Source organism: Petromyzon marinus, chromosome 4 (assembly GCF_048934315.1).
Source record: "Petromyzon marinus isolate PM22_M1 ecotype Great Lakes invasive population chromosome 4, UKy_Petmar_22M1.pri1.0, whole genome shotgun sequence".
NCBI lineage: Eukaryota > Metazoa > Chordata > Hyperoartia > Petromyzontiformes > Petromyzontidae > Petromyzon > Petromyzon marinus.
The window spans coordinates 7,630,705-7,658,548 of record NC_133670.1 but is presented as its reverse complement, the minus strand read 5'-3'; the positions used below and the strand labels follow the sequence as shown (position 1 = coordinate 7,658,548).

The 27,844-nt window shown below is 40.5% G+C and overlaps 2 protein-coding genes across 8 annotated transcripts in view; one reads left to right on the top strand and one right to left on the bottom strand.

Moving 5' to 3' along the window:
- Positions 1–452: 452 nt before the first annotated feature.
- On the top strand, positions 453–19,748 carry LOC116938792 (pleckstrin homology domain-containing family A member 3-like). The gene is made up of 8 exons (XM_032946420.2): positions 453–559; positions 4,441–4,557; positions 5,418–5,573; positions 8,215–8,351; positions 8,793–8,969; positions 10,586–10,626; positions 11,334–11,518; positions 13,235–19,748. Exons 1-8 carry the CDS (start codon positions 520–522, stop codon positions 13,423–13,425), a joined length of 1,044 nt encoding a protein of 347 aa, XP_032802311.1. The 5' UTR covers positions 453–519; the 3' UTR covers positions 13,426–19,748.
- Positions 19,749–25,809: 6,061 nt separating this feature from the next.
- Positions 25,810–27,844, bottom strand: part of LOC116938793 (titin-like) — a 66,319-nt gene continuing 64,284 nt past the window's right edge. For all 7 annotated transcript variants that reach the window (XM_032946423.2, XM_032946424.2, XM_032946421.2 and 4 more), the window contains 2 exons: positions 27,439–27,699; positions 25,810–26,343 (listed from right to left, as the gene is read on the bottom strand). In XM_032946423.2, the coding sequence (XP_032802314.2) occupies positions 26,339–26,343; positions 27,439–27,699 (266 nt within the window). In that variant the 3' untranslated portion in view covers positions 25,810–26,338. The remainder of the gene's footprint in view (positions 26,344–27,438; positions 27,700–27,844) is intronic.

Sequence of the window (27,844 nt, the reverse complement as noted above, 5' to 3'; positions counted from 1 at the left end):
CGCGCGCGATGACGTCACGCGGCACCGGTTTTTCTCACGCGCGCGATGACGTCACGCCGCCGGGTTTTTTCACGCCCGCCCGATGACGCCACCGGGTTCTCAAGCGAACCCGACGACGTCACACCAAATGGGTTTCTCACGCGAGGCAAGTTTTCTCACGCGCGCGATGACGTCACGAGATACCGCATTTTTCTCACGCGTACGACGTCACGAGATACACGGATTTTTCTTACGCGTGCGATGACGTCACGAGAGTCAAGTTTTTTTTTTCTAGATTTGAAGCTTTCGTGACTGCAAGGATCCATACTCTTTGGTTCTATTCGGTAAAGTCACGTAGGTACGAGTACGTTTTTTTTCCATCACGCCCGCGATTACGTCACACGCCACCTGTAGTTCTCTTTCTCGCGCGCAAGCGCACGCGCGATGACGTCCGCGTTCCAGTGGCGCGCACGTGACCGCGCAGGAGGGAAGGGGGGGCGGGGCGTCGGTGACGTCACGCCGGCGAGACGCGGCCTGGTGATGGAGGGCTCTCTCTACAAATGGACAAACTACCTGAGCGGTGAGCGGCGCCGAGCGGAGCCGAGCGGCGGCTGCGGCGGGGGTTGTTGGGTGACGAGCTGGCGGCGCTCCGTGAACGCTAAGCGGCGCCCCCCGACACGAGCGAATCGTCTGGCCCCGCTCGCTGTCGGAACGGTTACGCCGTTTATGCGGTTGTGGCCCGGGGAAAGTGGACGCTGATTTTCTTGTTTGTTTCGCCTCATCCCATTCTCAGCGCCTCTGGCTTCCTCATCCAGCATCAGCACCGCTCAACTCGGGTCGTGATAGTCACCGCTCACCACACACCCCCTTCACCCGACTCACTCCTCCTCACCCCTTTCCTCACTCCCCACCGCTCACCCGTCACCATCATTCCATCCTCGCCGCCACTCGCCACTCACCTCTTCATTCTGAAACGTCACCCCGCTCTCCCCTCATCCTCAAACATTCATCCCCTTTCTGTTCTAGATTTGAAGCTTTCGTGACTGCAAGGATCCATACTCTTTGGTTCTATGCGGTAAAGTCACGTAGGTAAAAAATAAAAAAATAAAAAAATCACGACGTTTCGGCCACAACACAAGTGGCCTTCATCAGGTGAAGGGGGGCCGTGCTGTCACGAGGACAGCGTAGGAATAAAGAAAGTCAAGCCCAGGTCGCGTCCTTTAAGCTGTGTGGGAGGAAATCAAACGCTTTGACAAAGGAATTAGCATAAAGTGCTGATAGAGCACCAAACACGGGGGGGAGTGGAGTTTACAAACGTTGTTTTGAAGGGAAATAAGCTGCTGTACCATTGAAAATTAGTTTAATGTTTGGTATGATTTAGAACATCTTTCCAATGATTGCTTAATTTGAAACCATCTTCTCGGTTGAAATTGTGTCTGTGTTTGTAAATCTGAATTGTCTCGTGGACAAATCTCTGATGATAACTTGTGGGTTTGCAAAGGACCTTGGTATCGGAGAACACTATATCGTGATCACCCACAGCGTTGTAACAGTGGTCAGCCACGGCAGAAGAATTCGTTCAGCCGTGTTTCAAGTCTGATTTGTGCTCGCGAATTCGGTCAGAGACATCCTTCACGGATGGGATCAGGTCACGGATTTTGCATATTGTATTGCACCGGACCAGGATCTTGTGTTTGTTTAGAATTTTGGAGATCTTTTTAGTAACGCTTGCTATATATGGTAGTGTGATGGTTTTGACCACAGTATCAAGTGGTTGTTTCTGTATGGAGGGAGAAACAGCTTGGCGGATGGTACGGTCAGAGTATCCGTTTCTCTTGAGGGCCAGGTGTACATGTGTTAATTCACTGGTCAGGTGGTGTTGGGTCCGAAATGCAATGGAGCCCTGTGGTATAACGTTTTGATGAGAGAATTCTTTTGAGCTGGGTGGTGGTGGGAATCAGGCTCCACCCCCACTACATAACCCCCTCAGCCCGACTCCCTCGCTCCTAGCCCTGTCACCAACGTCCTGGGTTCACCTCACCTCACCCCAAGAGCGGTTCGACGGCTGTGATGTGAAGTCCGTATAGACGATCGATAACGAGGACGTGAGGTCCTTGTGGTACCATGGCGACCTCGAGAAATGCGACATTTCGGTGTGCACACCACGCGAGGGGTTGCCACTATTCAATTCATGCCCTCTTCAGATCCATCACGAGCGAGAAGATGCGTGAATGAAAACACGAGTGAACACGACCACATTCCACAGAGCTTCAAGGTCGAGATGGTCAAAGCACTTTGGAGGCAGCGTAACGCGGCTCGGTGCGAATAAATCGCAACGTTAGATTCGTTATTTTAATATTAAGTAAGACGGCGTGGCTTGTTGGTTACAGCGCGTGGCGTTGCAATAGCCCTCTCCAAGCATGAACGTATTGAAATCCTTACCTTTTATAATGACATGTTCGGCCGTTGGCAATCATTCTCAATGTAATGCTGCAGTGGCGGTCCCAGTTACGTTATTATATCGGGGATTGTTTAAAGTGAGCAGAGCGTCCTGGTGGCTTTTACGTACACAATGGGTGTGCCAGGACAGGAATATGAGGGTTGAACTTTGACACGTGAAAATAGCCTGGCATTGAACGTGATGGTTGGTGCCTGCAAGCTCCCTGTCAGCAGCATGCATTGTGAGACTAAGGAAAAGTTATACGACACTGTTTATATTTCGCCCATAGGCTGCTTGGTTTGTCGAGGCTTAAGGTAACCCCTGTCCAGTCTGGCTTGACAGGGCCGTTTCGTGTGTGTTGTAGGTGATCACAAAACGATGCAATCCCAAGTTCTGAATATTTTAATGCCAGCTTATGGTAGTTTACCGACAATATAGTGGAAAGGCTGTGTATACAATAATTTTGCTTCAAGCAAATGATGGCAGTTGCGTTTGGTATACAATGTTTTGTATCGGTAGGTTAGTACAAGGGCAGTGTTTCCGAAGCACGTTAGGATTCTTAACATGTGGTGTTCATGTTTGAAACATATTTTTCAACAATGCCAAGGGCAGTTTAAGGTTATTGGTATCATTTCATATACAATCCATTTTTGTCAGTAATACCTAACAGTAGTCTTGTTTACTTTACGTGCAAGTAACTATAATATACTGTATTTACAAGTAACATGTGATTATTGTCACACGTTGCATCGTGTCATAGACATTTCACAGTATCCACAGCATTCACATTTACCTATTGTCCAACCAAGGTGTCAGTGTCTGCATCGTCATTCTCATGACACGGATTCTGAGATAGCGACAACTTTTGAATTGCTTCATCCAGCAGTGGACTGACCATGACAGATGATGGTGATGATGGCAATATGGATATGCCACCTATTGGCTGGCCCAGTGATCTGCCAGTAAAGCTGGTACAGTATATTTCGATTCTTGTCTTGGAATTTTGACAGACTACAGGTTGTATCACTTTGCTCAGGGAAACCCATCTTTGGCAAAGTGCTGATTGCAAAAAACGTCCAACCGGTCCATCAGCCTAAACCTGAGTGGCGCGTTTCTTGCCCTCCACGGCTCGTGGATTATAGAAATGTTTATCACCAGCCTCCTCCACTGGCATATCAGGCCAATGTGAAATTATCTTTTTATCGTCCATATTTTTGGTCCCATTGCGCCAAAATGTAACTCTTGACAAGTTTAAACAACTAGGTAAAATGCGTCCTATAGGTTCACATGAAATTTAAGAGACCAACTAAATAACACATTTCCTAAAGATAGATGAGTTGTCAATCAGTGATGAGAATATGTTGTTTGTGTGGGTCTTTGTTTATAATGCTTTTATGTGAGTTCAATTTACTATTGTATAATGTCAATCTTTTTATATGTATTGTTTCATAAACTACATTGTCTAATTTAGTTTCAAAGACAATGCATATATTATAAGAGTGTTTTTGGTTTGCATTCTGACCACAAGTATTTTGGTTAATGCAGACATGATTCCTTGTGAAAGGCTTCAGTTTGGTGTTTTAACATCTCAACACCTGTTTTTTGCCAGAAAAAAGGGGAAAACCTATTCTCATTGTCTAATTTAGTTCTCAAATCTGTGATCACAAATAATGACGAGCTGTAGACTATTTGGGATGTCTTCCATAGGGTTATTATCCATTGTATTTTTTTGGCAGCAAATATGTTTATCACTACAAAATCAATATTTATCTCTGCAGCAATAGTATTGTGCGGGTGTATGTGCAGGTTAGATTTAGGATTAGCCTGTAAGGAAGAATCCTACCGAGCCTCTAATACCCTGTAAATGGTGCATTTTCCATCAGGAGTTCTATGACTGATGACAGATAGTAGATAATGGGTGTTGAGGGGCTGGTTACAGTAATGATTTACTTGGATTACTCAAGTTGGTGCAGTGATGTGAGATTTTTTTGTATTGTTGATGGTTATTGCTTTATTGACAGGTTGGCAGCCACGGTGGTTTGTTCTGGATGGCGGTATTCTCTCGTATTACGACTCCCAGGATGATGTCAGTAAGGGCTGCAAGGGCAGCATTAAAATGGCAGTGTGCGAGATACAAGGTGAGTGCTCCGTTACGATTCACACACTGCTAATATCTTATGGACACATGCTTTTCACAAGTTCAAGGCGAGGTGATGCATTTTATCATCACCGAAGTCTAAGAAACACAGTAATGGGAACATAATTAGGACAGCACACTTAGGCATGTTCTGTTATTATCAACATCATATAGTTGGCGTGGTGGATGGGGTGAAGCGTAATGTACAATTTTGAAAAGCACAAACCCTATGAAGTTAATTATTTTAGAATTAACTTCGTGTCTTATTAATTTTGAAGGGAAAGGAGTGGAATAAGATAATATTGGTAAAGAATCTGATTTTGAAAAAAGATATTGATCAATTCGTAAACATAATCAGGCTCACTTTTGTTTGTAACTTGCAATATGTGTTAATATGAATGTCTTGCATATTCAAATAGTAAAAATAATTCCTTGAGAGAAACCGAACTGTTAAGAATCCAACATAGAGCAATAAACCTGGTTTTAAATAGTCTCTGCTATCTCCCCCATGTTCAAGTTCACGTTTAGGAGTTTCCTGTACTCTGCATATGTCTAACTCGCACTTTTCTTCCTCTGAATTTCCTTCATCACAGCCTCCCATCACCCATATCCGCATGAAGCACATGTTACCATCTTTGTTAAGCATCTGGGGATATGGCCATATTATACACTTTACAGATCCAAATCATATAACAATGATAAAACTATAATTTTATTATATGGCGTCATTCATGCCAACAGCATCCCACAACGCTCTGGGATGCTGAATAGTGTTCAATACATTGGCATGAATGGGATATAGAGCACAAATGCAGTGAGCATTGTAGAACCGGTGGCATCGTGTCTTGTGTCTGCGGGCAGTGCATTCATCAGATGGCACGCGTTTGGATCTCGTCATCCCTGGGGAGCAGCACTTTTATCTGCGCGCCATGAACGCCGCTGAACGGCAATCCTGGCTTGTGGCCCTGGGCAGCTCCAAGGCCTGCCTGCACGACAGCCGCTCAAAGAAAGAGAAAGGTTGGGATGTACACACTGATCGACTCATTTAATAAAATCACTTGTTATGCTTATGATACATCAAGTACTGCATAAAGACACATTATTTAAAGTAATATGCAAACGGTACCATTAAGCCAATACAATGAATGTGACCGAGCCTATGAGATGTGAAAACATGGCTAAAACGAACCAATTATTTGAATCAAATTGTGTCCCCATTCTCAAATAAGCATTTGGCTGATGTCATCTCCATTGCCTTTCGTCAGGCAGTTGTGGAAACTAGACATTCTTTCGGCATATATTGGTTTCTCCACAAGATAATGGATGTTTTATTCCTCGAGATTACTGTTCAGCATTGACCCCAAAGAGATGGTGGACTGAGCTAACCCTTGACTGCGATTTTTACATGCAATTTTCTGATTTTGTACCATACATAGCCAACCATGCTATTCGGAGGTGCGTAGCAACATTATTTCAAGCTTATGTAATTATTAATTATATTAACTACCATCAAAAGTAGAAGAGCACATGATATACGTTTATAATCTTTCAATGGGGCTGTTTAAAGTGTTTAAATTCATGCATGACATATATAGCCATAGAGCCTTTCACATTTTGTTACCACAATAATTAATTGCTGTTCTTTTAGCCTCTGACCAATCAGGTCCTCTTAAAGACAAATTAATTATTGATTTAAAGCATTCGTGACTGCAGGAATTCATATTCTTTTGGTCTTTTGGTAAAGTCATGTAGATAGGTTCAAATTCATAAAAATAAAATTAACAAAAAGCTACGACGTTTCGATCACAACACAAGCGATCGTCATCAGGAAGAAAACAAACCGAAAGACCCAAAGAAGACAAATGAATGTTAAATACCATTAAAATACCATTCTTCTTAGCTTTTGTAGACTGATGTGGCATTTCAGTCAATGCAACCAAATTCTGTCCGAATAAAAAAAAAACAAGGCCTTAATAAAATATATGTAGAAAGTATTTGCACTTTTCATGAACCTAGAACGGCTATGCTGAGATTGCATAAGGATAGTAGAAATTACAATTCAAAAGAAGAGTCGAGCGAGGAGGTACACTCACCACGGTTACTTTGAACAAACATTGGAAGATATTTTTAGAAAACTAGAATTGACAAATTCTACATGCATAAACATTCATGGAGAGAGTATAGCCATCTCAAATTTGCTGATATCATGCAATCAATGAATGTTGCATAGAAGCCTGAAAAATTGAGCTAAAAATAAATATAAAGTAAAAAGGTAATACAGTGAAACCTTGGATTGCGAGCATAATTCGTTCCGGAAACGTGCTCGTAATCCAAAGCACTCGTATATCAAATCGAATTTCCCCATAAGAAATAATGGAAACTCAGATGATTCGTTCCACAACCCAAAAATACTGTATTCATATAAAAATGATTAATGCAAAATACCTTTTTATATTTTTATTATTTAAATTTAGTATAAAGTAATCAAATTTATGAATTACATTTATTCGTGGCTGTTGTGAGGGAGACGAGAGAGAGGAGAGTAGGGAGGAGGCTTATTGTGTAGGACGACTTTCACTTGCAGTACAGTCACTACACTTGGACACAAAATAAAAAAATGCTTTATGCACACACACACACACGTGGTCACAACACTATACTGTAGTAAACAGTATACGCTCGCACAGATGTTGACTATACGAGTGAGGCACGCTGACTGAGACCGAGCATGGGAGATGATTACCCACAATCCCGCAGCGAGAGAGAAGAACCATTGGCTCAGTTGTGATCACGTGACGCTTGGCAGACAAAGCGTATACTGTATGTACTGCTCGTATTACAAGACATCGCTCGTTTATCAAGTTATTATTTATTTAAAAAAAATTGCTCATCTTGAAAAACACTCTCAGACCAAGTTACTCGCAATCCAAGGTTTCACTGTATACAAGTTTGCCAAGCATAATCAAATAATTAAGGACAACATTTGAAAAACACAACAGAATATATACAAGCTGCAAAATTATTAATAGTTTATCTGTCTTAAAATGATGAAAATGAACATCCTTAGGTTTTGGAAAGCCAAATTTGTTAATGAAAAGCAGTATGTCTATGTGCGTGATGAATGAATTATCAGTCAGTGCTTATTTCCCAGTGTGACATAGGGATTGTAAGCATCCACAGTGACAAAGAAAATTAAGCAAAAACTGGAAAGTGTGCAAAGAAGTATGGATAGATGTATTCTTAAAATTAAACTGAGAAGCAGTAATAATAAAGCATGGACCAGGGAACAAATGTAAATTATTCACTTCATATTGACATCATATTGATTTTATGGGCATAATATATCGCTAAAATTAATGATCACCAATTGATGAGACTAGTGATGGAATGGCGGAGATATGGGGCGTTGCGACCAGTTAGTGTGCAGGAATGAGCTGGATTGCAGCGCCACATGACCGTGAGAAATGGTGACAGTGTGGGGAAGCCTTCAACAATTCGACAGGTTTGTGGATAGCAAATGGCTGATGATGGTTTTGAATTAAAATCACAAAAATACTCTACATATAGAGCTAGTATTTTCAGCATGTGGGGGGAACTCTGTAAAACTTTGCTGGTAATGTTTCATTTGGAGGGTTAATTTTCATTTTTGTTTGTGCAGAGATTAGCGAGACAAGCGACTTCCTCAAAACCAAAATGTCAGAGTTGCGACTCTACAGTGACCTGATAAAACAGCAGATAAACACAGTGCGGGAGTCCCTCCAGCCAGGAGAGAGTCGGACACGGCCTGACATGGAAGTAAGACTGCACACCTGTAAATGTTAATCGGATCATCTTTTCTACGGTTTCATATAATTGGGCTTGTATACGTTCTCATTGTTATTAACAAGTGTGATTACTCTCATGCACATGCTTCTCTATAAACATAGACAAAGTCCCTCTGCTTCAATAGCAGCCGTTTACCGCGTTCTCCGAAGTGCAACACTCATTATACCATCTCTGGAGATCTATATTACCGTTCTCGTTATATCTACAATGCTGTATCCTTCCCTTCCACCCCCATATAACTATATTGAATTATATTGGAGGTGTTTGTGTTTTTTAACATTGGGTTTTTTTCAATGATAAAGTTAATCCAAAAACACATTCTAAGCTGTGCATTGCTCACTTTGCAAAAGTAACATGAGTTTTCCTCGTTCTACTCCGCAGCACTCATACATTGCCTGTTTGTGTTTTTAGAAAATGAATGAGGCATCATCACTGCTGGATGCCACATGCGGCACCTTCCTAAAGACCCTGGAGGAGTGCATGATCATCGCCAATTCCAGCTTCAAGCCAGAGCTCTTCCACTTCTCTCCACCACCATCGCCTGTGTCCCCTGTCTCTCCTGCCTCCGCTCCCTTCCATATCAATCGGGTAGGTCCATCCGCCAGGACAAGGAACCTAATTTCTAAGGGTCAGCATGAAACACCTCCTGGGTTTATGTACAAATAAACAGATCAATGCATTTTTTAGGAAACGAATGTAGTGCTGCATTTCCATGTTATATCTGACCCGGTGGCACTACGGTTAGAGTAATCAGCTCACCCTGCCACCGCTCGGCTAACAGTCATTACACTGGCATTTTGACGTTTTTAACCTGAAACAGAAGCCATTTGTTGATTTTCGATTTAAAGCTTTCGTGACTGCAAGGATTCATCTTCTTTGGTTCTTTCGGTAAAGTCACGTAGAATGAGAATAAAATAATAAATTAATAAAATAAAATAACACAATAAAATTCTCACGACGTTTCGGCCACAACACAAGCGGCCTTCATCAGGTGAAGGGACGAGACTGTCTGTTGCTCATTTTTTGCTCAGTTTTAAGGTTACAAACATTTAAGAGCAAACAGCAATTGAAGACGATTGCTTGTGTTGCGATCGAAACGTCGTGATATTTTTATTATTTTTCTATCTACGTGGCTTTACCGAAAGACCCATAGAATATGTATTCCTGCAGTCACGAAAGTTTAAGTCAAGATATTGGTTGCTGTTTTTTGATTACAATGTTTCAAAGCAGTCATAACTACCCGATCACACTGATGCTATGCCAGATTGTTGAAATATTTTTGGGAGCAGATCGATTGTTTTGTACATTCCTTGGTCGTTGGTATTTGTTCTTCCTTCAACTCACCTGTAAAATAGTGTCATACATTAAAAAGCCTCTTAAGTTGGAACACAACTCGATTATTAATAAGTTGGCCTCATCACTAACCCACACTGACCTCTGTGATGACGTATGGTCAAACAACCCTCATGACCTACACAGCATGAGGAAGTATTGTGCCAGCAGTGAATTGACAAAGGCCTGTATGTTTTTCAGAAATTGGGAATGAAGGCAAGGGCTCTCGTTTAATTATTTATTTCAAAGTTCTTTGGATAACTGTGTGCTGAGGGTTTTGCTTTTTGTGATAAAAAAAATCTGCCTTGAGACCACTGGATCATATTTCCCAAAAAATATGCCTCTGTGTGTGTGGTGTATATCTTCACAACTGAAAACATCATTCATTTGAATGTTATGAAATAACTTAGAGGCAGTGCATGCAAACCCGTATTTAAAATTAATTGGCCCAGTTATGGTATTTCATGTCTGCTTAAAAGCAGGCCTTGTAGACTGTAACCACACAATAATGTTAGTGTCTAAAATGGCTGTTAGAATAATTTTCTCTAAATGAATGCAATGTTTTGTTAACTAATGCAGCCCTCTCAAACCTTGTGAAATACCGTATACACTTGAGTTTCCATTTAACTTATGTTTTATTTTCCAATGTAACATATAGAGGTTATAACAAATTGCATGCATTATTCATTTTTACGTGTATATATTTTGATTTTCTTTTATTATAATTGATCTCAAATTAATGAATCGCTTACTTTTCATGTGGCACATTAGATTCTAAAATTATTTCTACAGAAATTAAAGGATTGTCATTAGTATAACCATGCTAACGTTATTAAATGATGCATTAATTTGTTTAAAATTGTATTCCCCAGATCAAACGTACGAGCCAGCCAAACTTTGGGTCCCTTGAAAGGTTAGTAGATGTTGTTTGATTTTGGTTGTTATATGAATGATTGTTAATAATTTATGAATCTGAGAAAGCTACACATGGCATTATTGTTTTGTTATATTGGATGTGTACTCAGGCTTGCTATGATAATAACAAGCAATGTCTTTACATGATTAATAAACTGTCTTACTTGAGATGGCTTGTGCTTGAGTTGAGACGTTGAATGTGCTTCCTCACTGTGGGTCTGAGGCCTAGCTTGCAGCTTTTCCTACAGTGATCAATATCTTAACATTTGACCACTCATGTCAATGATTGTCAATGACAAACAGCTATGTGATTCCCATTCTGACATTTATCCATCCAGCAATTCTAGGCATTAATAAAAGTATCAATGCCTATTTGTGAAAAATGTAAATGCAATTTGAAATAATTTTCTGCAGCAGTAATTGATTTTTATATTTCCTTATAACGCTGTTGCATGAAGTTATGCATTATTTAACATAGGCACTGTAAAGTGAACTTTGGTCATAATGCATCACTCTCAGGACCGGAAGACTTAACCTGTATTTGCCAAAAACATTTAAGAAAATTATAAGCAGCTCTGTAAATTCCAGCATAGGTGATCATGTCAGCTGGTGGCCTTGTTTCAGTGATGCAACTCAGTATTCATATGGCAGGAGTATCTTCCTAAATTAGTATTTTTTACTGCTTGGCTTGCATTCTTGTTTAAGGCACGCGACTCAAACATGGAGGATGGACAGCAAGCAACAACATCAGCAGCATGGAGGCACGACAGTTGTGAGGGACCTGGAAGAGATGGCATCGATTCGATCCCTGAGGCGGCTCCAGAGGCAGCGATCCCCATCACAGACAGATGCTGAGCAGCATCTCCGCGCAGCCACCACTGCGCCAGAGGGTAAATGGTGATGCGAACATGTTGCATTTATTGGATTGACAGATGATGATGCGGTTAGAGTGTGCAACTTGCATTCGGAAGGTTGTGAGCGTTGTCGTAATCCCGGTCGGGGTTTGATCGAGCAGTTTGTCCCTTTAAGATTCAGGATACGTTAACAGCGAATTTCGTATTAATAAACGGTGACTTGCCATAGGAATGTGGAATCCATACGAATGGCTGACTGATAATAGTTTTAACAAAATACAATGTTACGCTCACAAATAACGGGAAGGGATGGCTCCTATCATTCTTTTGCATCCATGTCATGTAACCACCACATGTATTAGGACTCATCAGAAGAGAACAGTCATCACTGTTCACTGCTTCTGGTAGCCCCAACGTATGGAGAGGATTTACACCTACACTTTAGTGACTCCCGTGAACATTTGCTTAAAAGCAACAATTATTCAAATCCAACACTTTGATGAAAATCCATTAAAACAGGAAAATGTGTGCAGACAGGAAACATTAAACACACAAAGGAGTGCTCACAAACAGCAGTAAAGCACAACTCCCATCATGCCTTGCATGCATGTCATGTGACATTGCATATACAATGCTCTTGGCTTTGCATCAATAGAGATAATAATATCTCTGACTTTACTCCACAGTCGCCGAATGTAGAATATTTGGAGGGCGGTAAATCTATGTCCATCTGCTGTTTTGGCAACAAACGAATTCGTCAGGCTGTAAACGTTTGGATATTAATCAGGTCAGTGCTGTCCACTCAGGTAAATTGGAGGATACAAATATTGTGTTATTGAACCTAGTTTCAACTAGACCCAAGGATATGGAGTATTGTGAACCGTTTGTCAAGTGGGTAAGGTACACATGGTAGAGAATTTGTACCGTAGAATATGATTTGTAAGACACCTTCAACAAGATGGATAGATTCACTTTGATGGTCATGGATAATTACACCCTTTGATTTTGTGGATAGAGGATTGAGCAGATCTAGGAATTTATTTTTAAATTAGATTGCAGAATATATTCTGCCAGTGGATGAGAGAATACATTCATGAAGGCATTATGATGTGCTAGCTTTTTTAACCATCTGCATCAACTGAGATGGTTAAAAATTGTTACATAGCATTGATATATTGAAATGTAGTGTATGTTGGATATGATGCCCATGCATCATGTTCTCATGCTTTTAGTAGACGAGTGTGACAGGCAGGGACATGAATATAATACCGAAGAGCTTGATAATTAACCGTAGAGGAGGTTAAACACGGTGGCTGAAACTGAATTGGGAAGCAGTAATGTCACATTCCTGCTGAATGTCACATTCCTACTTGGATGTTGAACGATGTGGGATGTCAGATTCTGGATGAATTGTAATAGAATCGCTAAGGTGTGTGGATTCGGAAAGATTTGCTTCTTTACATCAACATATACGAACAGCAACATTGTTTTTTACACAAACTTCTAAATAATTTACAAATGTACAATATTTTAAAATGGCTCCGGCTTATGTAGACATATCATGTAGAACAAAACATCTGTTTGCATTGTAAGCGAGCGTTTTGCATAATGTTTTATTTTCACTATTGTAACAACAAAAACTGCTTTAAAAATAAAGCAATTTTGTGACAATCTTCACAAGGTTTTGTTGTAAAAAGTCAAATGTAATAACAATTAATTAAAATCCGCTTATTATGTATCTTTCATTTTCAGGTCAAAATTCAATTTCGGCTACCGCTCCATCAGAAATGGACAGTGTCCAGTGCTCGGCAGAGCGTGCAGAAGAAGAATCTGAAGACTCTCCATCTCCACACGATTTTAAGGATGCCAACGGAGACTTAAATGGGTCTCATGTGATTTCAGAGCAAGCACTTCCACAACCCGACACTCCAGTTGGTGTGTAGCTATAGAAGAAGTAAATACTTTAATGGGACCATCACTGAGTGTTTATATTCTACCATGCTTGTGTCAGAGTGGCAGGTCTGCTTTGGAACTTGCAGTTGCCATTGAAGCTTTGTGATATCATACAGGATGTGTGTGTGTGTGTGAAAGGAAGATTGTAAGTTATTGTGTTTTTCCCCAGTGAATTCATAATTGTTCTTCAGCCAAATAAACCGTGTTAAGAGGGATAAGTGTATTTTAGTAAAAACAAACCAAAACATAGCATAATTTAAATGTGAACTTTCATCTAGGCACACATTTGTCGTCTGGTGTTCATGTGTGTTGTGTATTACATATTGGAGTCCTGTCAACTCATTTTATTCAGGGTTCACAGGTTGTATACATATTTTAGTGCTGCAACCAATCAACGTCTGTTTTTGACATCAGGAACTAAAAAAATTCAAGCATTTCACTGCTTTACCAACAATGGGGCATTGCTCTGAACCACGAGTGGAAATGACATTCCAATGGTCGGGGGACCATTCTCCCATTGCAAGAATTATGTTGACTTCCCACAAAGGGGACTCATTTTATTGACCACAGAGGGATGATGAACTGAGTCAACCACCGGTTGGAATTTTAATTTGCAGTCTTTCGATTGTAAGGTGAGCGCTCTCAACCACAGCATCACCTATCTGGATTGCCAAAATTATTTAGGTGAAAGTAAATCCAACAAACATGCCTATGTATGAGCTGAATTCATAAAATAAGCCTATGTACTTGTGAAGCACTTATGGCTCTGGTTGGAGGTTCCACACATTTGTTTCTCAGATTTTACAGTATCAGGTGAAACAGCAAAATGAAATGTAATATTTAATTATCCCATGCCAGGAGGTTACCAGACTGATTCTCCTGTAAATCTATATGAACTTAGTCATATTTTGGTTAAGTCGGATCAGGTAAAACCACCGGTCATTAACATTTCTACATGCATTACCTGAAACTGGAAATCTTAAAACAGTGTTTGCCAATCACCTGCTCTCGAGCCATGTTATGAGGCTTTTCTTATGCATTTAGTCTATACATATGTCCATGTATAACGTATTCTCTAGATGCATGTATTTATATATTGGCGTATATTATACAAGCATACGTGTACAACTATACATATATAAATAAATACCTATTCTATTTATGGCACTCTGGTTTTTCTTGGTCAATAACTAGTCCTTTATCTGTTGCAGCTCTAAAATGTGTTTGTTACAGAGTTTGTTCTGGTATATGCAACGTCTAGAGAGAATTTACTGCAGCAATGCCACGTTTGTTAATACAGCATAGTCGCTGGTTAATGTGAATAAATGCTTTAAGAGTGCATCCACAACATGTTTTTTTGCTGTTACATTGCTAACGTGATTACACATTTCCACACCAAGTATCATGGTATCTTTGAAGCACATTGTATTACACATGTACCTGTGTGCATGTAAATCTCTTGTCAATCCACATCTGGATGAGGGCCTTCGGACCCCCGTGTGGGTCACGACGGGCTATTTGACTACACTTCGTTCTGGGGAGTGCTGGTTGGTGATTGGAACATACAAAAACAACAATGTTTTGCTGTAATCGCCTTTGCTGTCCATGTAGCGCCCACAGCCTGTAACACCTGTATTGCATGGTGTTGGCCCATCCAAGCACTATCCAAGCTCAATCCTGCTTGACTTCCTAGGTATCGTGGGATCGGGCACATTCCGGGTGATTTGGTCGTAGGTGTGATGCAATAGAAAGCACTACATAACTACTGATTCTTGTGATAACGGGAAAAATCAGTTGGACCATCGTGACTTGTATCAGAATAGCTCATGACATAATATCACTACAACCCTTACCTTGCCATGCAGTGTTGTATATTGTGTTTGAACTGGCCCCAGTTTATAAACGGATCTTGTAACTCATGCTCACTCTGCATTTATATATTGTTAGTACAGTGTAATTTATGCATAATATCGGGTTTGCTATTGAAATGTTGCACTTTTTATATTTCATAGCACTTGCACATACAGGATGTGAATTATATAAATTTTATAATGAATATAAGAATTGCTCAAATAAGTTGATGATTTTGCATATAAAGATGGGTGGGGGGGGGGGGAAATACTGGATACGGTTTTAGGTTTGTGCCACTTTTTAAAAAGTTCCACTGCCATTTCTAAAGTGCTTAGCAGTAAGTATCATCCATCAACATGTTGCTGTTCCACCCATTTGAGACATTTGTTTTCATCCAAATGCCATCATCTTTAAGGTGTCGTAGGAAAGTCCATAATCCTTGTAAAAGAAAAAAAACTGATAAGGAGGAGGATATTTCAGATAGTGGAGACGTGCTAAAGCACCGCTGTGCTTTTTTTACGGTTCTCTGTGCCACAGGTGTGACTCGTACACACAACTTTTTTAAATAAATCGCAATTCCCAACTCGTGTGTTTGTGAAACCAAACCCAACCTGGATTATATGTGAAGCGTTTTGCAAATGATTTTCAGGCTTTCATTTCCATTGTACGGATATTTTTTTTCATGTGACTTGCTACCCCTGCAACAAAGAAAACACTAATATAAATTTTTTTTGTCAAAATGGCACAAGTTAACAGATACATTTTTTAATGATTTTTAAGTTGAAAAAAATAAAAACCCTGACAGAAGATTCATAAAAGGATACATTTCAAATGTGTGTATACAGGCACACCTTTTATAGTGGCTCAGGATGTGTTCTATACAACACAGCGCTGTAGGAGACCACTATAACATGGTTCCAATGGAGATGCGTTACCGACTGTGATTTTTTTTACCTTTGAGCGATATGAGGGCTTCCTTGCGGTATCAGTAATAGCCTTAATAATGGTACTGTACACATGACAAATGTATGAAAGCATTTTATAAATAAAAATGATCACTTAATTTATAATGACATAAATCCAATATTATTTACTCAATGCAATCGGTCGGACCTTACGTAACACGTTCCGCGGGAAGCTATACTTACTAATGGGATTATTCGATCCATGGATTGCCAATGAATCGACGCAGTGATTAACCCTAGATGAATCGATACTAACGTCGCTTTCAGATCGACTATGAGCAGGATCAATACAATAACCACGGTTAAGGTTCCACAAGACCATATGTAGGCAAATAGGTTAAGCCATGCCGACTTCAATATATGGGATAATTCGGGCAGGAGTATTCTTCCAAAACAAATATCGCTATGAGAGGCAGTGCTATAATGCTGTATTTGAATACAGCATTTGCGTGAATAAGCTTTTTTTTCAATCAACCAATTTTCCGTCATAGCCAGTAACCAATCAAGTCACCAGATCATTAATTACATTTGCCATTTGTGCCATTATAGCACGAGGCTAACACAAAGATACTGTGTTTCACATACTTGGTCTACAGTAGTTTAGTAGGGAGCTATGTTGCTGTGTGTAATCACAATTAATTCGTGGGTACATTTTGAAATTGGGAAAATCTGCACCACGACGCCAGCACACGATGGATTCCTCTTAAAATTACCTTCCAGGATTTGTAAACGTTCACTGTGAAGCAGATGCCATAAAAATGTTTGTTTCATGCACTTTTAGCAATACACCCCGTATTAACCAGGGTGGCCTGCAGGATGCCAGCCGTTAGCTTCCGCAAAAAAACACTGCTGGGCTATTTCATAACCCTGTAACCTGTATAACAAAAAAAAGTTTGTTCACTCCAAGCGAACAATTTTGCACCATTTTTCACATGTAGCACGGACACCCTCAAATGGGGGGCCGTCTGGAGGCACTTGGGCTCACTGCTTTACCACGATGGGGCGCAGCAGATTAACGAAGAAGGGGGGGAAGAGGGGAGAGGGAGGGAATAATAGTAACCTAACAAAACAGGAAACAAAGTAACACGTAAGAGCGATGTCTGGGTTTATCCTTTTTGTTTTGCTCTAGGTCCGAGGAGCAAAGGTAGTTGGGCCCTTACTACAATGTTTCACTGTCAGGAGTCTATCCCCTCACCTCGGCCACCACGATTCAGATGTAATGTTTTTTTTTTCAAAAATTGGTTCTGTACTTGTCATTTGTCCAATAAATACAATTGTCACCATATGCACGTACATTATGCTGAGGCCATAGCTATGGATGTTTCGGCAATGAAAAATGAACTAACTTCAATTTTGTTATATTTGGCAAGGTGACAAATATTTAAACTTATTCTTGGAAGACCGTGAGTTCAAATCCTTATCGGTGGGAATTTGAAGATCATCCTTCCAGGGTTGCTAAAATAAGTATTACCTTGTGGGAAGGCGGTAGTGGTTCTCGTGTGAAGAAACTGGACTGTGCTGTAGGAATGTTGAATTTCCCTCATTGGTTTAGGATTATTAACAGTGGTGAATGTCATCCGAGTACTTATTTGAGCTTTGGTATTTTGATTATCAGTTTTTGAGCGATCCTTGCTTTTAAATTGAATCCCCAAAAGGGAGAGTCGTGTGCAAATGACTATGTGGTGGATTACTGGTAACTTACTATAAATGACATCCCATAATGTAATTTTTAAAGTTAAATCTTAATAGCATCCTGATGTTCGATAAATATGGTTACAGTGTGATATAAAATAAATATATAGATTTTGTGTGCCTGGTATGCTGTTTATATATTTTCTTATTTGATCATGGAACTTGTGTTTTAAAGAGAAAATAAACATTGTTATGGTAGTTTATGTTCAATGCAAACATTTTAATTCCTTTGCGCAATATTCATGTTTGGTCATATGTAAATTGTTTTAAACAGAGATGTCACACATCGATAGAGGTTTAAAAAGACAACCCTGTAATGATTTATCACAAATTGCAAAAAAACCATGACACAAAGGCCTGCATCTTGGTGATGTTTATTACAGCGTAAATTCTGTCAACCTGTGTAACGATGTAGATGACCTTTAGATGCTTTCTAGCATTCCGTTAAAAAAGCTAATTTTGTATTTGTTGCATGACGTTAAACTTGCCCTACAGTGGTTTATGACCAACCTGTAATGGTTTCGTATATGTGTGAATTTTACATTTTACCTGAAACAATAGGACACCCCTGGCATGCGTGGCATAGTGCCAAACTCAGTAATGCCAGATCTGTCCGATTGTCTTCAATGCCACACGTTCTACAACAATTATTGGGTTGATTAACCCATGTTGATTGTCTGCTATGCATACTTTAACTTTCTGCAATAAATTCCACAATAGCATATTACACTGTAAAAGTTATCGCTGAAATAGGAAGCCGTGTTCGTTAAATGGAAAGTTTTGGTTTTTTCTTCATATTATTATTATGCTTGTTTACCCAGGAAAGCTCCAATGAGTCCCAATACTAATTTGCAGAAGGGTCCTGCCAAGTTATTTTGGAGTAGGGGGCAATGTTGCTATACGTACTAGACCATGTATCTATAAACTATTTTTTTATTTACCAGGTAAGGCCCACTGAGCTATACAGATCTTTTTCAGAAGTGACCTGGCCACAAATGATAGCTCAACGAAATGGCTTATCATGTGGACATTTAAAGCAGCCCAATACTCTAAACGCATGTTTCTAAATGTGGAGGGAAAAAACGGAGACCCTGGAGAAAAATCCATGCGACCACGGGAAGAGGGACATGCAAACAGGGGGCGAACCAACAAACCCCACACATGCTTGTGCATTGACCCAGGGCCTGTGCCACCCTGTTGCTCATGTAATTTGTAAATATAATTTCAGTGGAGTACCTACAGTGTTGCAGAGTAACGTTGCAGGTCACACGGTCAAAAGGACATCACAGCGCTTGTCTTTTATACCGTACATTACCATCTCTTCTGCTAGATCCTGCTGTTGCAAAATCAACATCTAACTTCCAAAGTAAACTCTTACGAAATGCCACCATGTGACTGGGTCTGGTGGTCAACCCGTGGTTGCCACACCAATCCCTTCTGATGTAACATGCCCGATTCTGTTCTGCACCCGTGTCTCACCTATTTCAAATTCCACGTGCTGCTGACATCTGCGATACTTGCATACGTGTTTTTGTAGCGTCTTCTACATACATTCAGGGGGCAGACGTTGGCATTCTATCCCAGCTGTCTAACCTGTATAGCACAGACATCACTAATGGCTCAAACACCGACCTTTTTCAACGAATGTTGACATTCTGCTATCTCACACTGATCATGTAGTCCATGAAAATGTGGATGCTCAACTAGCACTTGTTTTGACAGATCATCCGGTTGTTTGAATGTATGTGGTAAATGTATAATGAGCATGTGTTAATGCTAAATGCATTAAAAAAAACGCCTTCACACGTCTTCTCAGCTGATTGGAACTTGAGGCTCCGTCTTCTGGGGCATTTCCATCACCACTCCTGTGCCCTGTGTTCCTCTCCTTGCCCTCACAGTGGCCATCGTGGTTAAGTGGTCACAGCAGCACAGAGGCCCGCGTTGGTGTAGCTAACTTAGTGATTTGTAGTTGGCAACTCATTTTGAGTTTTCCTCGCAAATTTTTTTTTTTATCAAAGCGACTAGTGAAAATCTAGCGACTTTACGGGACGAGAACTTAGTGTAGATTTAGGAGCAATTAGAAGCAATTATTTAGGATCTAGTTTGAGCTTACTATGTTTCATAGCGTAGGTCTATCTAGTGACTTGTTCGTTTGGTGACTTTCCAGCACTGAGCCACGTTGCTCAACATTTTAGCTTCACATTTGTTTATGTATCCCAACTAAGTTTGAATGATTGCATTAGCTCTGTCTATCTGTCTGAGGCTGGGGTCACGAGAACTATCGAAAAGATTATATTATGTAAATAAGGAGTTATTTTGAAGTTACGTTGCTATTAAGGTCTTGCCCTATAAATGACGTGAGCATATCACCTTCCCGAAATCAAGAAGACGCACAAATGATGCCATTTTGTCACGCCTTAACACAAACATCTGTTTTTATTAGATAAAAGGGTAAATGTGTGTATCCTCATTTACAGTAAAATCACTCGCATATATTGCAAAATAACCGTATTTTAAATTCTAATTCCCAAGCATACATTTCGTTAAGTGTAGCAGGAGGTAGTCACTGCTAAAAGCCACATCGGTTTTCTGTGGAATTATTACAATTATTCCCTCGCCAAAAAAGACTAGGAGAGTACCACATTCCATTCGAATGCTGCCATGGCGTGATGATGGTTCGTATGCCGGACTTGGAATCCAGATGTTGCCAGTTTGCTCCCCCGACGCGTCACTTGAAGCACAGGTGAAAGTTTCTTAACCTCCCCCCCCCCTCCCGTCCACCACTTCTATCCACCAAACAGCAGTATAAATGGGTACACCACTAATTAATTTGAAAGGTCGCATGTGGTGGGGTAAAGTGTGGGTGCTCCCACATCTTCTAAGACGTCTGCTCAGCGTGGAGTAGACCAAAAATTCAGTGGCTGCACCTTTTCCTACCACATTCCATGACATGTTTCTTTTAAGTCTAAACTAAATGTATCGTACACGCAGCTCTTCGACCAATCACTTCTTAACCTGTAACGAATATCAACCAGGGCTCATGAATGAGTGGGGCGAAGGAGGCCAAGCTGAGTCGGCGCATCCAAGAGATGAAGACAAGACCCATTATCTTTGACAATCCAAAGGACTTTTGATTTAAAGCTTTCGTGACTGCAGCAATTCATATTCTTAGTTTTTTCGGTAAAGTCACGTTGAAGAGAAACAACAAAATAATAAAATATATATATAAAAAATAAAATATTCTCACGACGTTTCAACCGTTTGAGTTATGGTCGAAACGTCGTGAGAATTTTTTTATTTTTTATATATATATTATTTTGTTGTTTCTCTTCAACGTGACTTTACCGAAAAAACTAAGAATATGAATCCAAAGGACGTTTACATTTTTTCTCACTACACACCTGGGGAATTAAATAAGCATGTGGGCCACTCTATTTTCATCAAGTCATGCATGGTGAAAATTGGTGTAGCAACGAGGACGTTAGGTGCAATAATATTCTGAGTGGTAAAAAAAGGGATGGTCTTGCAGGCTTTAATGTCGAGGTCAATTTAATATGAACTTACAACTCCATCCTCCTTTGAGCATCAGTGCGGTATGAAAACACTGCAATATTCATAGTTTGGCTACTATTTGTCGACTGCACACACACAAACAGACCATAACTGCTGTGTTCTGTTATTACATGTTTTACTAAGACTTGTTTTGGTAATGAAATGGGAGTACGTCTTTCAAAACGACACTAGAGCTCCAGAACTTTGGAAGAGTCTGCCTTTCGAAATAAAATGTTCTGAGAATATCATGAAGTTAAATCAGTTATTCAGCTGTGCTTGCTACAGTATACATGCCATTTCATGAATGATGCCCTTATCCAAACGAGATGGGATAACCATGACGTTGATTGAATTTCTTTACATTTGTTAAATCTTCTTTATGACTTACCATGTGTTTTGTTAATTAATACAATGGTATTGAATACCTTTACCTCGTTTAGGTCAATCATATGACCATCTTCTGCACATATATACTTTAAAATGCACTTCAAGATGACAAGTTAGCGCTTCACAAAAAAACAAGTTGTGAATTCAGCTGGAAATAGTTTTATTTGATTGTTAATCTCACTGGTTGGGATCAACATACCTTCCATACAAAGAGGCTAATTACAGTTCAGTTTTGTTGTAAGGGCCCTCCTGTAAGCCAGTACCTGTAGGTACACTCAAAGCTGTATCAGGGCTATATTTTCCTGGCAGTCATTGATAATATAATGGTTGTACATAATTGCCATTTTTATTTACTCATTAGGGGCCGTCCATAAATGACGTCACGCGATTTGGGACGATTTTTGACCCCCCTCCCCCTTCGTCACACGGCGTCACAAAAAGTCAGACCCCCCTCAAATATGACGTCACAAATCTCTGCCCCCCCCCCCCCCCCAATAAAATATGCTTCAAATCGCTTTAAACTATTGTCATTATAATGCGTATTTAACGTGGCGCTGCACTCTGGTGTTGTAGGAGAATACATTTATTAAAAAGTCTAATTAAGTAGAACGTGTTGTCTATATTTAAAGTTGCACATTTTGATGTGACGTCACATTTCTCAACCCCCCGCCCCCTCGTCACACATCGTCACGAATGTCTGACTCCCCCCCCCCCCCCCAGGTGCGTGACGTCATTTATGGACGGCCCCTTAGGTGGCCACTCCCAGCATTGCAAGCCAGTGGCTCGCTTAATCTCCTGCACATATTAATGCAACATATCTGAACCAGTCCGAGGCCCTCTCTCCACCAATCTGCGTGACCCAGCGAGGTTAAGAAGGGTTAAATAACCCCAATGACTGACAGAATGGAGGAGGCCTTCCAGGAGCAGATAGATAAGGTGCTGTGAATATTTCTATTTTGTGTATGCTTTGTGGAGGCCATCTTGCCCGGTAGTGCTGTGGCAAAGTGCTCGATTCTATTCGAGGGATGTGAGTTTAGCTCAGATTTGGGGTTGACTTAGCCCATCACCCCTCGATGGTGTTGGGAGTTCAACAGTGTTCATCCTGTGGAGAGACTTCTTTTCGCCACAGGAATGTGGAATTTCCGCGACTGACCACCAATGCAGACGAGCACCTACTAATCCTTGTGTTTTTTATTATTAAGTACTGTAGTGAGTTAGGTGTTATTCTTTAAATTATCATAAAATAGGCTTTCATTTGCAAATAAAAGTTATCTTAGGACATTCCTAATGCACACAGCATTTACTGTTTGCAAAACATACCTTTTAGCTGAAGCATTTACCAACAACCAACCTCATAACAGGCTTGAATCCGTAATAATGTAAATACTATAAAAAGATCAGTTTAATTGTTTGCTTGTATTCATGCAGTGAAATACATTGAGGGCCTCCTAGAAATTCAAAGTCCTTTGTAATGACTTGTCCATCAGTACGTTAAGGTGTTGGGAATTCACGGCCAGGTTATTACATCATCTTCAGCTATGAGGGAATGGAAGAACGTTCTCTTCACTCACTCTTCCACGTAGAAATGCAAACACATTTTAATATATATTCTTAGTTTTTTCGGTAAAGTCACGTTGAAGAGAAACAACAAAATAACAATATATATAAAACAATAAAAAAATTCTCACGACGTTTCGACCATAACTCAAACGGTCATCATCAGGTGTGTCGGTTTGCATAAATTTATTTTGAAAACGGCATATTTATTTATTTATATATAAAAAAAATAACGTTTGCGTCACGCGCAACGATTGGCAGTTTGCCCAGGACTAGTCCATCTATTTTTTGAAAAGAGGAGGGGGGAGACGAAATTTGTTTTTATGTATGCTGTCTGAAAGCCACTGTAAGCGTGAACAATCAATCAAGAACTGAAATGATTTATCAAATCTTTCCAATGATTGCTAAGATAGAATCCATCTTCTCGGTTGAAATTGTCTCTGTGCTTGTATATGTGGATAGCCTCATGAACGAATCTCTCATGGAAGCCAGATGGCTTACAAAGAACCTCCGTCTTGGAAAAGTCAATGGCATGTGAGCCTACTGAATTAGAACAATGATCTGCTACGGCCGAGGTGTTGGTCCTACCGTGTTTAAGGTCTGCTTTATGTTCACGAATGCGGTCCGAGATATGGCGTTTGGTTTCTCCAATGTAACTACTACCACAGAGGCAACTTAGTTTGTAGACACCAGGGTATTGTATGTCCGGAATCACATCTTTTACAGACGGAACCAGATCACGGATTTTATGTAATGTGTTGAAACGGACCTGGATCTTGTGTTTATTCAAGATTTTGGAGATCTTTTTTGTGATCCCAGCAATGTAGGGTAAAGTGATGGTTTTGAAAGGCTCCTCAAGAGGGTTCTTCTTCATGGTTTGAGTGATAGCTTTGCGGATTGTATAGTCGGAGTAACCATTAGCCCTAAGAGCTTGGTGTACGTGCTTGAGTTCACTGCTTATGTGTTCCTGGTCGGATATGCATTGGGCTCTATGATACAGAGTCTTGATGAGAGAATTCTTCTGTGATGGATGGTGGTGGGAATCCGGTTTCAGATAAGCATCCGTATGGGTAGCTTTCCTGTAGACAGAGTGGCTCATTGAACCATCAGGTCTCTTTTTAATTAGGACATCCAAAAAAGGTATCTTGCCATCTATTTCGACTTCCATGGTAAATCTGATGGCTGGGTGTATGGAATTGATGTGGTCGAAGAATTGGTCTAGAGCAGGCCGGCCATGTGGCCAGATGACAAAAGTGTCATCCACGTACCTCTTCCATAAGGTTGGGCGCAGAGTGGCAGTCTGGATGGCGTCAGTCTCAAATTTCTCCATGAAAATGTTAGCTATAACTGGAGAAAGGGGGGAGCCCATTGGGGTGCCCTCAGTTTGTTTGTAGAAAGTTCCATTCCAAGTGAAGTATGTATTGGTTAAACAGTGTCTCACCAGGGGGGGTACCTCAGTGTTTAGTCCTTGATGAACCAAGTCTTCAATGATTGCAATGGTGTCAGGTACAGGAACCTTGGTGAATAAGGAAACTACATCAAAACTGACAAGCAGGTCGTCTGGGGACAGGGAAATACCCTTGATTGTTGATACCAGGTGAGTAGAATTTTGTACCGCAGAGGTGGTTTTTCCAGTGAAAGGACGCAGGATTTCAGACAAAAAACGAGCTAGTTTGTAGGTGGGGGAGCTGATAGTAGAGACTATGGGACGAAGAGGTGTATCAACTTTATGTATTTTTGGTAAGCCGTATAATCTTGGTGGCCTGGCAGCAGAAGGTTTCAACGAAAACTGTTTAGATTGATAAATTAATGCGGTTGAATCAGAAATTATTTTGTTGGTTTGTGTGACGAGGCTGTTGGTGGGATCTCTTTTTATTTTTGTATAACTACCATCTGGCTTCCATGAGAGATTCGTTCATGAGGCTATCCACATATACAAGCACAGAGACAATTTCAACCGAGAAGATGGATTCTATCTTAGCAATCATTGGAAAGATTTGATAAATCATTTCAGTTCTTGATTGATTGTTCACGCTTACAGTGGCTTTCAGACAGCATACATAAAAACAAATTTCGTCTCCCCCCTCCTCTTTTCAAAAAATAGATGGACTAGTCCTGGGCAAACTGCCAATCGTTGCGCGTGACGCAAACGTTATTTTTTTATATATAAATAAATAAATATGCCGTTTTCAAAATAAATTTATGCAAACCGACACACCTGATGATGACCGTTTGAGTTATGGTCGAAACGTCGTGAGAATTTTTTATTGTTTTATATATATTTTGTTATTTTGTTGTTTCTCTTCAACGTGACTTTACCGAAAAAACTAAGAATATGAATTACTGCAGTCACGAAAGCTTTAAATCAAAACATTTTAATATTTTAATAATTCATTTGTTTATGCTACCAAGGACATTCTTGTGCATCAGTGGGTGAAACAAACATCAAGCCCTGTGGCTCTTGTCCGAGTAAAACAGCCGATGGCCCATATGTGGTGAAAATGTCCGCTACATTTCCAGGCGCTCGGGAAGCTCACATGCTTATACAATACGTATCTGTCTCTAGTGTTTTTAGTAGTGTTGAACGCAATCCGCGATTCTCCTTGCCACGTTACAACTCTAGCTACATTCTTAAAATAGTGGACAACCGTGCTGTGATCCAAAGCAACGTTTCAAAGTATCCAACTGCCACATTAAAGTCAATCATTCGACATCATTAACATACTGCCTTCTTGGTCAACACATTTAGTTCGGGGGTTATCCTTTATAGCCAACGTAATGTTCATTTCATGTTTCTGCACTATTCAAAAACAACATCCAGATTCAATTTATTCCACCACCAACGTTGACATCTCGCTTTCCAACTTCACACTTCACGACCACGTGATTTGTTCTTCAGTCAACCTGCCATAAACAAGGACATAATAACAATGAGACTTTTATCGATGTTGCAATAGTAAGCGCAGGTTTGATATTATATTAACACGCATTTTTAAGGCCACACACAATGATCCACCTGAATTAATGAAGGCCAGATTAAAGAGGTTTCACCAAATGCATTATGTAAATTAATTAATAAAAACATATATGGTAAGTCCTCGCTCACACGTGGTGTTCACGCAACGTGTTTTTCGCTATAACGCGGTTCTTCCATTTAAAAAGACTTTTCGCACAAAGCGGAATGCGCACCCTGTTATAACGTGCCCCCGGTTATAACACGGTTTCTGAGCGGTCGATGACGAACTACTTTCTTGAGCTGCGCCGCTTAGCGGTGCAGTGATACAGCACGTGGAGTGATACAGTCACGCTGTGGCGTGCCATCAGTTAATTGTCCCACCATCTCACTGTATGTGCATTCATCGCATCTCGCCAAACTTTCTCGTTACATTCTTTATTGGGAAATAGTTTTTGCTGAAAGCGTTTTGCGCTTCACACGGCACTTTTCAGGAATGCATCTACTGCCTTAAATGAGGCCTTGCTATAATACACAAAAACCGATTGTGGCTGAATGACGGGCTATATTAGCTCCCAAACTGGGGTCGAAACATTTAATGACTCAGAAACATAATTAGCCTATCATCCCTCTGGTATAAATACAAATATTACCAATTTAAAGGAAGTTGAGCAGAGCGACAGGAATACTGAATACCGTGGTTGTCGTCAACCCTGCCTTATAACAGAAAACACATATAGGAGGCTTACATTTTGGACAAGGGTCTTTCTGCTAAAGATTGCCAATTTTCAAATTGAACGTCAAATAGCACCCCCCAAAAATGCAATGAACAATGTCCAGATATATACACCTCAGGAGTATCAGTTGTTATCCTCTCGTGGACATGGGTGTTTGCTGGGTATTCAGTCTCACTTGCTCGATGCAAAATGACTCACGAACCAATCAACCATCCAAAGCAGGAACCATAAAAAAGTCTTAAAACTCCTGAGTTTACGGGGGGAAAATAAAAGACTCGTTATTACCAACAGAATGAGGATGCACCTCACCTTCAACAGAGAGCTCAGCTGAGACTGCCGTTTGCCCAATGACGGCCGTGTAGGTCCCTTTGTCCTCGTCGCTCGCAGCCAGCACCTCCAAGCGGTAGCTCTTGCCCTCGGCACTGAGCCGGTACTTTCGGCCGGACTTGACGGCCTCTCCCTTGTGCAGCCACTTGACAGCGATGCCCTCGTGGGAGAGGCCCAATTCCAGGACTCCCACTTCGCCCTCCGTCACACAGACGTCCTTCATCTTGCGTACCACTTTCACGGCTGTTAGAAACGGCGGGGATGGATGCAGTTATGTCAAAAGACTTTTCTTTTTTTAATACATCAAAGGCATTATTATTATTAATCAAACAAAGCAAAACTATAATCGTTTTTGTGTGTTAGATCGTGTGGATATAAATGTGTCGTT